Source organism: Rhinoraja longicauda, chromosome 24, assembly GCF_053455715.1.
Source record: "Rhinoraja longicauda isolate Sanriku21f chromosome 24, sRhiLon1.1, whole genome shotgun sequence".
In the NCBI taxonomy this organism is placed as follows: Eukaryota; Metazoa; Chordata; class Chondrichthyes; order Rajiformes; family Arhynchobatidae; genus Rhinoraja; species Rhinoraja longicauda.
The window spans coordinates 36852286-36864879 of NC_135976.1; the positions used below are offsets into that span (position 1 = coordinate 36852286).

General features: G+C 44.5%; 1 protein-coding gene across 2 annotated transcripts; it reads left to right on the forward strand.

Moving 5' to 3' along the window:
* Positions 1 to 210: 210 nt before the first annotated feature.
* tmdd1 (transmembrane and death domain 1) lies at positions 211 to 10625 on the forward strand. 2 transcript variants are annotated; one of them, XM_078420511.1, is made up of 5 exons: positions 211 to 292; positions 3203 to 3379; positions 6306 to 6425; positions 6801 to 6953; positions 10196 to 10625. In XM_078420511.1, the coding sequence occupies exons 1-5, from the start codon at positions 211 to 213 to the stop codon at positions 10558 to 10560; spliced, it is 897 nt and encodes a 298-aa protein (XP_078276637.1). In that variant the 3' UTR covers positions 10561 to 10625. The 2 variants fall into 2 exon arrangements, 1 of the variants encoding a protein (XP_078276637.1); XR_013548837.1 differs by lacking the exons at positions 211 to 292; positions 3203 to 3379; positions 6801 to 6953 and having other exon boundaries at positions 6252 to 6425; positions 10196 to 10332.
* The last annotated feature ends 1969 nt before the right edge of the window (positions 10626 to 12594 follow it).

The following is a 12594-nucleotide window of genomic DNA, read 5'->3' on the forward strand; positions in this document are numbered from 1 at the left end:
TTTTCTCTCTCCCTCCTTTCTTAAAATGTGGGACAACATTAGCTACCCTCCAATCCACAGGAACTGATCCTGAATCTATAGAACATTGGAAAATGATCACCAATGAGCAGGCTTTAGGACCCAGAGGGATTTGGCAATTGGATTCCTATTGTCGCTTTGCTTGATTCTAAATTCCAAATATGTTTGAATCTAAACTCTGTTAGAAATTCCATGTCCACACACAAGATGGGATTTATCAGGAAACTAGCTGTTTTACTTTTCTGTCTCGAAACATGTTCAGCAGAGGACACAGGTTAGAATTGAAAGCTTTGTTCAATTTCCACAGTGAAAGGAACCTTGGGATTGGAGGATTTGAGGATCACTCTCAACTTTACTTTTGTTCACAGTGGTGTTTTAGAATGAATCATTTTCTCTGAACAAACATTGGAGGTCATTGTTAGGTTCAATGTTTATGAAATTGGAAATTTCAAAGCAAAGCTACAGATATTGGAGCTATGAAATGTCTAAACAGCAGTTGGTTGCTGTGGTGAGCATAAACTATCCAGTAATCCTTTAGAATGTCATAACAAGCAACTGCAGATGCTGGTTTATACCAAGGACAAAAAATAATGGGTCAGGCAGCATCTCTGGAGAAAATGGACAGGTGATGTTTCAGGTCGGGACCTTTCTTCAGACTGATTGTAGTAGTGGGAAAAAAACTGGAAGTGAAAAGTGGCAGGACAAATCATGCAGGCAACAGATGCACTCAGGCGAGGTGGGTGTGGGAGGGGGGTGTTCCCTGATAAGCAGATTTCTGGACAGTTGGAGATAGGAGCAAGTGTGAACCCAAGTGGGATACTGAGGTTAGTTAGACTAAGGGGGGGGGGGGGCGTTGGGGAGGAAGAAACTGATGCAAGGACAGCAAGGGTTCAAGTCAAGCAAAGAGCGGGGGGGGGGGGGGGGGGGGGGGAGGGGTGTTTGTGGAAGTTACCTAAATCTAGAGAATTCAATATGTAAGCTACCCAAGCAGAATACGAGGTGCTGTTCTACAGTTTGTGTGTGGCCTCACTCTGACAGTGGGGGAGACCCAAGACGGAAAGCTCAATGGGAGAATGGGAAGGGAGTTAAAACGGTTAGAAACTGGGAGGTCCAGTAGGTCTTTGCGGTCCGAGCACAAATGTTCAGCAAAACAGTCGCCGAGTCTACCCTTGGTCTCACCGATGTTCAGGAGGCCACATTGGAAGCACTGGATACTGTAGATGAGGTGTTGCCACTTCACAGGAGGCCTCCTCAAACCCCATCCCCTTCCCGAATCAACCACAGAGCTTTGGGGTGGGAGTTGGATGGGAGTGGGGCTGAGTTGGTGTGGGAATGGGGTGGGATGGGAATGGGAAGGGAGTGGGAGTGGGAGTGGGAGTGGAAGTGGAAGTGGAAGTGGGAGTGGGAGTGGGAGTGGGAATGGGAATGGGAATTGGAATGGGAGTGGGAGTGGGAGTGGGAGTGGGAATGGGAATGGGAGTGGGAGTGGGAGTGGGAGTGGGAGTGGGAGTGGGAATGGAAGGTGAGCCCACAGGCAATTCGGAGCTGTCGACTTTCACCTGCACCTTGCAAAGCCGCCATCTTATAATAATAATAATAATAATACATTTTATTTATATAGCGCTTTTCATATACTCAAAGACGCTTTACAGAGATTTTGAGAACATAGGGAAATGAATAAATAGATAAATAAGTAAATAAATAAATGAACAGAGAAAGGAGACAGAAGGTGAGGTGACCTTCAGTGGTTGAAGGCAGTACTGAACAGGTGAGACTTCAGCGATGTTTTGAATGTGGTGAGTGTGGGGGAGTCTCTAACGGTTTGGGGTAGTGAGTTCCATAGGGTGGGAGCAGCGATGGAGAAAGCCCTGTCCCCCCAGGATCTGAGTTTAGTCCGGATGTGGGGGGATAGGAGATTGGCAGCGGCAGAGCGGAGGGTGCAGGTGGGAGTGTGCCTGTGGAGGAGGTCGGTCAGGTAGGATGGGGCCAGGTTATGGAGGGCTTTGTAGGTTATGAGGAGGATTTTGTACTGGATTCTCTGGGGGATGGGGAGCCAGTGGAGTTTATAAAGGACGGGGGTGATATGGTCACGGATCGAGGTGTGTATGAGTAGACGGGCAGCGGAGTTTTGAATGTATTGAAGTTTATTGATGATTTTTGAGGGTGTGCCATAGAGGAGGCTGTTGCATTAGTCCAGACGGGAGGTGATGAAGGCGTGGATGAGGGTTTCTGCAGCTGTGGAGCAGAGGGATGGACGGAGACGGGCAATGTTTTTGAGGTGGAAGAAGGCTGTCTTTGTGATGTGTTTGATGTGTTTGTCGAAGGAGAGGGTTTGATCAAGGATGATTCCAAGATTCCGGATGTGAGGTGAGGTGGATACTGGGAGACCATCAATGTTGAGGATGAAGTTTTGGGTGGATTTGGTGAGCGTTTTTGGACCAATGATGATGATTTCAGATTTGTTGCAATTGTGTTTGAGGAAGTTTGATTGAAGCCAAGATTTTATTTCAGTAATGCAGTTTGTCAGTGTAGAGTGTGTGGTGGGGGAGATTGACTTGGTGGAGATGAGGAGCTGGATATCATCGGCGAAGCAGTGGAAGTTGAGACCATGACGGCGGATTAATTGACCAAGGGGGAACAGGTAGAGGATGAAGAGGAGGGGGCCAAGGACTGAGCCTTGGGGGACACCTTGGGGGAGGGGAGCGGTGGGGGATTTACAGTTGTTAATGGAGATGAACTGGTGTCTGTCAGAGAGGTAAGATTTGAACCAGGATAGGGCTGTGCCGGTGATGTTAAGGGAGGTTTCAAGTCGGGTGAGGAGAATGGAGTGATTTATGGTGTCAAAGGCGGCGCTGAGGTCAAGTAGGATGAGGATGTTGAGGTTGCCAGCGTCGGAGGAGAGGAGAATGTCGTTTGTGATTTTGAGGAGCGTAGTTTCAGTACAGTGGTTTGAGCGGAATCCGGATTGGAAAGAAGGTGGTATCTGCAGTCAGCACCAGAGGCCCAGGTTAACCCCAGTACTGGGGCAGTGAGGGATCTGTTCTCCACCACTGTGTCACTGCGCCATTCTCATTTACAACTGTATTAGCAAATTACTGTAACTAGTTGAACAGAAATGTTTACTGGATACAATTGATACAACAATCCTATCTCATCACTAATGTAGATAAATTCTCTTTCACAGCTGCAGATGATATCGGAATTCACCAAATGAGTCGAATTGCAGATCTTCTCACCTCTGTTGAATGTGAGGCTTTACACACGAAGCTCACCAACCCTGAAAAGGATATCATGGGAGAGATCAACAACATGTTAGAGGAAAATGACAATCTATTCAAGACTAGAAAACGCAGAGAACTCGGTAGGTAAATCCACAAAATAGGTAATATCTACAAAGTTACTAATCATAAAAATGTACATTTTCATCCAATACATTAAATATATTACAAACAACAGTAAGAGCCCAATTAATTGGTGACCAAAACGTAAAGTGTAAAATATTCTATATTTTACTAACCTAAAGTTGAATATTTAGGGTAAGATTGGCAACATGCATCAATTTTGAACAGTCATTTGGGTTTGCCAATTGGGTTTGAACATGGAACATACGACATACAACACGGGTAATATGATCCAGCATGTCTGTACCAACCATGAAGCTAATCAAACTAATCCCATCCACTGGCCATGGTTGGCATCCCTCTATTCTATGCCAGCTAATGCATCTGTGTAAATGGCTCTTACATTCCTATCATATTCAGTTCAGTTTAATTTATTGTCATGTGGACCGAACACAAGCATTTTCCAGACACCTATCACCCTCTGCGTAAAACATGCCTCACAAATCTCCTTTAAACTTTTCCCCTCTCACCTTAAACCTATGCCCTCTTGCATTTCTCATTTCCATCCTAACTATCTTCCCTATCTATGCCTCTCATCATTCTATACACTTCTATCTGATTGCTTCCTCAGCCTCCAACCCTCCAGAGAAATTCAAAGTTTGTCCAATCTCTCCTTTTACCTAGTACCCTCTAATCCAGGCAACATACTAGTGAAACACAAAATTCTGGAGCAACTCAGTGTGTCAGGCGGCATCTGTGGAGGGGATGGACAAATGATGTTTCAGGTCGGGACCGTTCATCAAACTCATCTCTGTATCTTCTCCAAAGCCCCACATCTTTCCTATTGTGTGGCAATCAGAACTGCACAAAATACTCCAAATGTAGTCTGACCAAAGTTACATATAACTAGAAAATGACTTGCCAACTTTATACTCAATGCCCAAACTAATGAAGGCAGGCATGCCATCTTTACCATCCTATCTACTTGTTGTTCCCACTCCTGCATGGTCTTCACCATCCCCCCGGACCACCTTCACTGATGCTGAGTTGGTAAGGTTCCACATGGTAGGCTGCCCTTGAAGGTTAGATTGTATGGGATCCAGAGTTAGTCGACAATACAGAATTGGCTTCATGGATGGAAGCAGAGAGTAATGGTGGAAGGCTATTTGGGGTTTAGGTCAAGGATTTGGAGGGAATGCACGGCAAGATTAGTAAGTTTGCAGTTGACAATAAAGTAGGTGACTGCACTTTCAATCCTGTGCTGGAAATGTCGATCACTCCTTTGCCTCTGTAAGATACTTCCAGAACCACTGAGTTCTCCAGCAGTTGTTTTTTGTTGCATGAAAGAAAATTGCAAAGCTTCTGACCATCAATGTTTCACTCCTCCCTGGCTACAGGAATGGTATCAGACAACTAATGCTGCACCATTGTTTAAAATGAGAGGAAGCAATAAACAATAATTACAGGCCAGTTTGTACAACATTAAATTAAAGTTCAAAGGTAAATTACTGAAACTAGAGTCCAAGAGCCACACACAAGCCTTTCAGACACACGATATGTGCCAACTATTAATACCAGCTACACTCTATAATTACCAGCTACACTAACTCAAAGGGATTCTGAGTATTTAGAAAGAAACTAATTAACGTTTGCCGGTGTGGGCGTTGTGCCGAAGGGCCTGTTTTCTCACTGCATCACTCCATGACTATAATCAGAGGGGTTTCTGAAGGGAAGATCATATCACAATAATGACTGCATATTTTGAAGGGTTAACAAGGAAAGTTGGATAATGTATTTGATAACATCCACATAGTTTTTGGCAGGAATTTCACAAAACTCTATAAATAGAAGTGCAAGCACATTGGTTCCAAAGGCAGAAATCGTGGTGATATTTACAAAGTGCCTGGAAGTTGCCTCCTGAAGCTGCAGAAACATGAACCAAGCAGTGGAAGTCGGAATGGGCTGATCTTGTTCTCCTGTGTTGTAACTGTTCTACAATTCTACGATGCTGATAATCCTTTTGTTGGTATTCCTCTCAGTGAAAGCACTGTGCTATGAATTGTTATGTTGAAGCAAGGAACAAAACAGCTTTTCACTGCATGTGACAATAAACTAAACTAAATTAAACTGAAGGTACTTATGATAATCCCCTTTGATGTTCCATAAGTGACAATCTTGATTTCAGCCCGTGGTTACGTTGCAGACATTTCAAGTACTGGGTGGCAGCTTGACTCTCCCAGGTTCCAGTTCAGACTGCAGTGAGTGTGAATTGTGCTCTCTCCCTCAACCCCAGTCAGGTACAGGACAACACAGGGCCAATCTTCATCAGAGGCAGTTTGGGGTGTTACAGAAAATGGAAGGGAGATGCTGTGCATCAATATCTTTAAAAATATATATATATTATAAAATCTCAAGTCTTTGGTTTCTGGTTGTTCATTTCTATCAGGTTGGGATTCTTCTTCAGACTTGAATCCAGACCAGAAGTGTCACCTATCCATGTTCTCCAGAGATGCTGCCTGACCCGCTGAGTTACTCCAGCACTCTGTGAAATGTCACCAATCCATGTTCTCCACAGATGCTGCCTGACCCGCTGAGTTACTCCAGCACTCTGTGAAACATCACCTATCCATGTTCTCCAGAGATGCTGACTGACCCGCTGAGTTGTGAAACGTCACCTATCCATGTTCTCCACAAATGTTGCCTGACCCACTGTTATTCCAGCACTTTGCCTCTTTCCTTGTAAACTAATATCAGCAGTTTCTTGTTTCCACATTCATTTCTGTCCTTGAGCTGGTTGGAGTTTAATTTATTGAGGAATCAGACAGAGACTGAACAATGTTAACACATCGTCTCACTGCTCATTGGAGGCTGCTCAGTGCCAGAGATTTACTGCTGCAGGATGCATCATCACTGTTCTTTTCCATCATTCACTGTTCCGTTTCTTAGCTGACTTCGGAGACTGCAGGGACATTTTAATCGAGTGGCTGCGAAAGGATGGAGACAGTATGTACTGGGATCGCCTGTCACGGGCACTGAGGCAGGTTGGCCGAGAAGATATTGATGACGGTAATTCCATAATTACTGCATATTTAGCCAGTAAGCATTCAATAATCATGGTTAGCTTGTCAAAATACTGCCAATAACCTAATTTCCAACAGATAAGAATTTAAAATCAGTAATTTCAGTTACTGAATTCTAAAGATTATCACATTATTCCTATAATATTATGTAGCAAGAGTAAAACTAATTATAACCATGACTTTGATGAGAGGACGTTTATTAGCTAAAGGCAGGTGCAGAGATTCTGTATCTTGTTTTCAGTGTATTTATGTTTGATCTTATATTTTCGCAAGGTATGATACAAGGTTAACAATATACAATGACAACTTCTTGCAGGAAGATAGACTTTTCCGTTAGCTAAAATCTATCCCCTTTTGCCAGAAATGCGAAAAAATATGAACCAAGACAAGTCTTTGGAAGTGCATAAGAATATTGAAGAATATGGTAAAACACTGGAGCATGCACACTCCTCACTGATTGTAACTGATGACGAAATTAAAATGAAGGACAGTAACAGAGACAAACGTAGTGAAAGTAAGTTGAAATTCAGATAGTTAAATACATATCTTTGTCATACATAGAGATTTATACTTTGGAACTTATTGAGGACAATTGAATAGACACAAGGAACTGCAGATGCTGGAATCTTGCTCAACACTCACAGAGTGCTGGAGTAACTCAGCGGGTCAGGCAGCATCTGTGGAGAACATGGATAGGTGACGTTTCACGGAGTGCTGGAGTAACTCAGCGGGTCAGGCAGCATCTGTGGAGAACATGGATAGGTGACGTTTCACAGAGTGCTGGAGTAACTCAGCGGGTCAGGCAGCATCTGTGGAGAACATGGATAGGTGACGTTTCACAGAGTGCTGGAGTAACTCAGCGGGTCAGGCAGCATCTGTGGAGAACATGGATAGGTGATGTTTTTTCAGATTGAATGTGGTGGGAGACAGAGACAGAGGGCATTACACAGCCTGGCAAATGAAAGTGGATACGGGTGAGGTGGGGGTTTAATGGGCAGATGGGTGGCAAAGGCCACCTTTGTCACAAAGGGTCCAGATTTAAAATGAGAGGGAAAAAATGTAAAGGGGACCTGAGGGCCAAGGGAGATTAGATTTAGCTCTTTTGGCTAACAGAATCAAGGTATATGGGGTTAAAGCTGGAACGGAGTACTGAATTTGGATGATCAGCCATGATCACATTGAATGGTGGTGCTGGCTCAAAGGGCCAAATGGCCTCCTCCTGCACCTATTTTCTATGTTTCTAACCTTTTCCACAAGGAGACTGTGGGTAGATGGAACAAACTACCGATTCACCTCCCATGTATCTTAATCTTCTGAACCAGCCTGCGGTAAGCAACTTTATGAAATGCCTTATTAAAATCCATCTCGACAACATCCACCACCTACCCTCATAAATCACCTTCATTACCTCTTCATAATAATCAATCAAGTTTGGAAGACATATGAAAGGTTGAAATGTTTGAATGTGAGCTGCCAGTTCTGTTCCTATCGTTTCATGTTTCTGTGAGGCCCACACACAGTTTCAAGCACTGATCCATACTCCACCCATCTGCTTCACCCATAATGCTCCTTGCATAACCCATCAGTTTCATTACCTTCGTTAATCTCTCCCTGCCTGTCCTTCCTTTGACATTTACTGGTCCTAATCTCGACCTTCCCATTGGTCCCTCCACTTTCTGATCTGGTCCTTTGGTTTCTGCTCTCTATTTTAAACCCACCTGAATATCAATTCTTCCTGCAAAGATATTAATTCCCCTCAAATTCAGATGCAATCTGTCCCTCTTGTACAGCCCCTGGAAGAGAGCCCAATAATCTATATTTGAACTGGATTTCCTGCACCAGCTTCTTAGCCACGTCTTGAACTGCACTATCTTTCGATTCCTTGCCTCATTAACATAGAAACATAGAAATATAGAAAATAGGTGCAGGAGGAGGCCATTTGGCCCTTCGAGCCAGCACCGCCATTCATTGTGATCATGGCTGATCGTCCCCAATCAATAACCCGTGCCTGCCTTCTCCCCATGTCCCTTGATTCCACTAGCCCCTAGTGGCATAGGTAGTAATCCTGACATTACAATCCTGGAGGTTCTGTTTTCAATCTGTTGCTTATCTCCCTAAATTCTCTTTGCAGGACCTCACCTCCCTTTCTACCCATTTCATTGGTTCCAAGATGGACAATTCCTGGCTGTTCACCCTCGCTCAGAGACATCCTTCATCCTGGTACTGGAGTGAAGACACACCATCTAGGAGTCACACTTGTGGCCATGGAAACACCAACCTGTACCCCTGACGATGCAGTCCCTTATCACTGGGACTCGCCTGGACTTAGTCCTACCATGGGCTTGAGTCTGACCCAAAATATCATCCGTCCTTTTTCTCCACAGATGCTGCCTGACCCATGGAGTTACTCCAGCACTCTGTGAAACGTCACCTATCCATGTTCTCCACAGATGCTGCCTGACCAGCTGAGTTACTCCAGCATTTCGTGTCTACCTACCGTGGACTTAGTTCTAACATTCCAAGACTTTGTCCTTCCATGCTGTCCTACCATGCACTTAGTCCTATCATGCCTGGACTTAGTCTTACCATGCTGTTCAACAGAGCCACACATGGTGCGGCCATCATGGCTGCTGGTATGAGCCCATCACTCACAACAGGATCCAAAATGGTGCACACATTTGAGTGGGAGATGGCCACGAGAGCATGCTTTACAACCTGCCCACCTTTCCTAGCAGAAACCATCTATCTGGCTGCACCTATGAAGCTACCTCCCTGAATCTCCCTCTCTGGCCCCTGTGTGTCCACCTGTGTGTCCACCTGCGCTCCATCTGTGCTTCACCTGTGTGTCCACCTGTGCTCCACCTGTGTGTCCACTTGAGCTCCACCTGTGCTCCACCTGTGTGTCGACCTGATCGGTGGAGCTGGACACATCTCTTACGGACATTGTTGTCATGGATATTTGACTGCTCCCTAATCTCCCACATTGTCATTGTATCCACTTCTATAGCTTCCTCTTGCAGCTCATTCCAGATATTGACTACAGCTCTGAGAGAAAAGTTGTCCCTGAGGTGCCTCTTAAGTTAACATGATTGAATGAATGAATGAATGAATGAATGAATGAATGAATGAATGAACGAATGAATGAATGAATGAATAAGTTTATTGGCCAAGTATGCATATACAAGGAATGTGCCTTGGTGCTTCACTCACAAATGACAACACAAACATACAATTAACAATTAAGAATAAAGCATAAACACATCAAAACAATAAGGATACAACATTACGGTCTAAACATGTGGGTGAAAATAAACCAGAGCAAAAAATAAACTACAGACTTTGGTTATTGAGTAGAACCATCACTCGTGGAAAAAAGCTGTTTTTATGTCTGGCTGTGGCTGCTTTGACAGTCCGGAGTCGCCTTCCAGAGGGAAGTGCTTCAAAGAGTTTGTGGCCAGGGTGAGAGGGGTCAGAGATGATCTTGCTCACTCACTTCCTGGCCCTTGCAGTGTACAGTTCGTCAATGGGGGGAAGGTTGCAGCCAACAACCTTCTCAGCTGTGCGAACGATCCATTGCAGCCTCCGGATGTCGTGCTTGGTGGCTGAGCCAAACCAGACCACGATGGAGAAGGTGAGGACGGACTCAATGATAGCAGTATAGAATTGGACCATCATTGCCTGGGCAGACTGTGTATTTCCAGCATTTTCCAAATGTTTTTGTACATTTATTGATCAAAAATCTGTTTTCTGTTTCAGTTCTGGAGATTAATTGGGATGAACTGGAACTCATTGTTGAAATGGAAAAACTCCCACCTTATCCTCGAAAACTCACAGAAGGATTCAAGACAGTGCTTTGGGGTGTATTTTTTGGGTTTGTTGGCTCCACATTCTTGGGTGCAATCAGTCTGTATTTCATTGTTAGAATAACGGAGAAAGATTGTTTGGAGATAATGCGTCGCTCAAGAGTGCTTCACCGCATCAAGCATCGAAGGCGACCGCTGAAGCAAAGGGTGTACTCTTCCGATGATGAGAGTGTGCAAGTGGAAACAAGATCGAAACACCTCAAACGTTACTGCCTGCCTGTTCAAGAAATGGCTAAATCAAAGAAGAATGCCAACTGAAAAAGGTTCTGTTTAGCCATGTTTCATTCATGATAAAGGAAATGTAAAGAAAATTAAAGACTTTTACTGAGCAGTGTCTGAGATGTCTAATACTCAAACAGAACATACCAAACTGCATCAAAACAAAAAAACAAACAAAAAATAACAATGTGCCAAATATTCCAAAATTCAAATGTCATTTTGTGAATTGAATCTTATTTTATTAGCAAGGTCAGTGTACATGATAGAAGATTAGAATTAGTTCACTTTCTCAACTCTCCCAGTATGTCCAGGGGAGTTTGTTTGGGTTGTCTAATGTAAGTGGAAAGTACACAGATAATGGAAAGGCCCTTGATTTATAGAGGGAACTTGGGGGTCCAAGTCCATAACTCCTTGTAAGTAGCAACATAAGGTGGTATGGAAGGCATATGGCATGTTTGCTGTCATCAGTCAGGGCAATGAATATAAGAGTCAGCTTTATAAAATGTTGAATTGGCTTTATTTGGAGTATGGTGTGCAGTTTGTGTCACCCCACTGCCGTAAGCATAGGGTGCAGGTTTGCCAGAATATTGCCTAGATTCGGGGTTCTAATTATAAGGAAAGATTGGACAAACTTGTATTGTTGCCTCGAGAGCCTTGGAGATTTCGGGGTGATCTGAGAGAAGCATATAAAATTATGAAAAGTTAGATAGGGTAGATAGTCATAACCTTTTCCCAGAGTGCTGATGTCAAAGACTAGAGAGCAAAGGTTTAAGATGAGAAGTTTAAAAATGCCTGAGGCAGCTTTCAGTGGTGGTTTTCTTGGTTTTGTAGAGTTGCTGCCAAGGGTGGTGGTGGCAGTTAAGAGGCATTTAGACAGATGCAAAAACATGCAGAGAATAGAAGGAGGAGCAGCCTTTGTAAGCAGATGGGTTTAGTTACGCTTTTGCTTTTTTTACCTTTTATCTAACTCCCTATCTTCATCCTTTTCTCAGGTTCTCATCCCTTTTCCTACCAATGTCATTTGTGGCAATGTGCTGCTGTTCTCCCTCCCCCTCAGAATGTTCTGCAGCCACTCCAAGGCATCGTGGACCCTGGCACCAGGGAGGCCACACACCTTCCTGGAGACTTAGCAGCAAGTAAGAAGACTCAGTCCGAAGAGGGGTCTCGACCCAAAAAGGTCACCCTTCAGTCTGAAGAGGGGTCTCGACCCGAAATGTCACCCATTCCTTCCCTCCTGAGATGCTGCCTGACCTGCTGAGTTACTCCAGCATTTTGTCTCCTGTTTGTCCCCCTAACTAACAGATCGCTATGGCTCTGCCTGACTTCACCCTTCCCTGCACCTCAGTGCCACAGACCTGCCTGCCCTCCCTAACTGGCCAAGCCCCCACTAACAGCTGGCGAAGGAGCATTGCCGTTGTGGATTCCTGCACCCTCTCCCTTGGTGGCCACCCATATATTCTCTGCCTGTACCTTAGATGTGACCACCTCACTGTAACTCCTATCTATCACCGCCTTAGACTCACTGATGATCCTCAGATCATTCAGCTGCTGCTATGGTTCACTAACTTGGTCTGTAAGGAACTGCAGCTGGACACACAGCCCACAGACGTCATGCTCAGGAACATTGGAAGGCTCTCTGACTTCCCACATTCTGCTGGAGGAGCAGACCACTGCTGTAGCTGCTAGAAAGATCAGCCATGATCACATTGAATGGTGGTGCTAGCTCGAAGGGCCGAATGGCCTACTCCTGCATCTATTGTCTATAAAGCCTCAGTACTCCCCACCTCACTGTGCCCTGATGGTGTCTGTCTTCCACTAACTGCTCTCAGCTACTCAACTGAAACTGACCTCGTTAACTGTTGCCTTTGTAAACGCCCCACTCTCCTTCTCCTGGTCTCAGCTGCTCAACTGAAACAATCTTGAAGATATTTTGTGTGACGGTGAGGAAGTGCCTCGATGTCCTAAAATGCTTGAAGGTAAATCTCTGGAACCTGATCAGATACATACAAGGACTTCGTGAGAGAAGAAATTACAGGAGTCCCGGCTGAGATATATGGACCATCGTTAGTCACA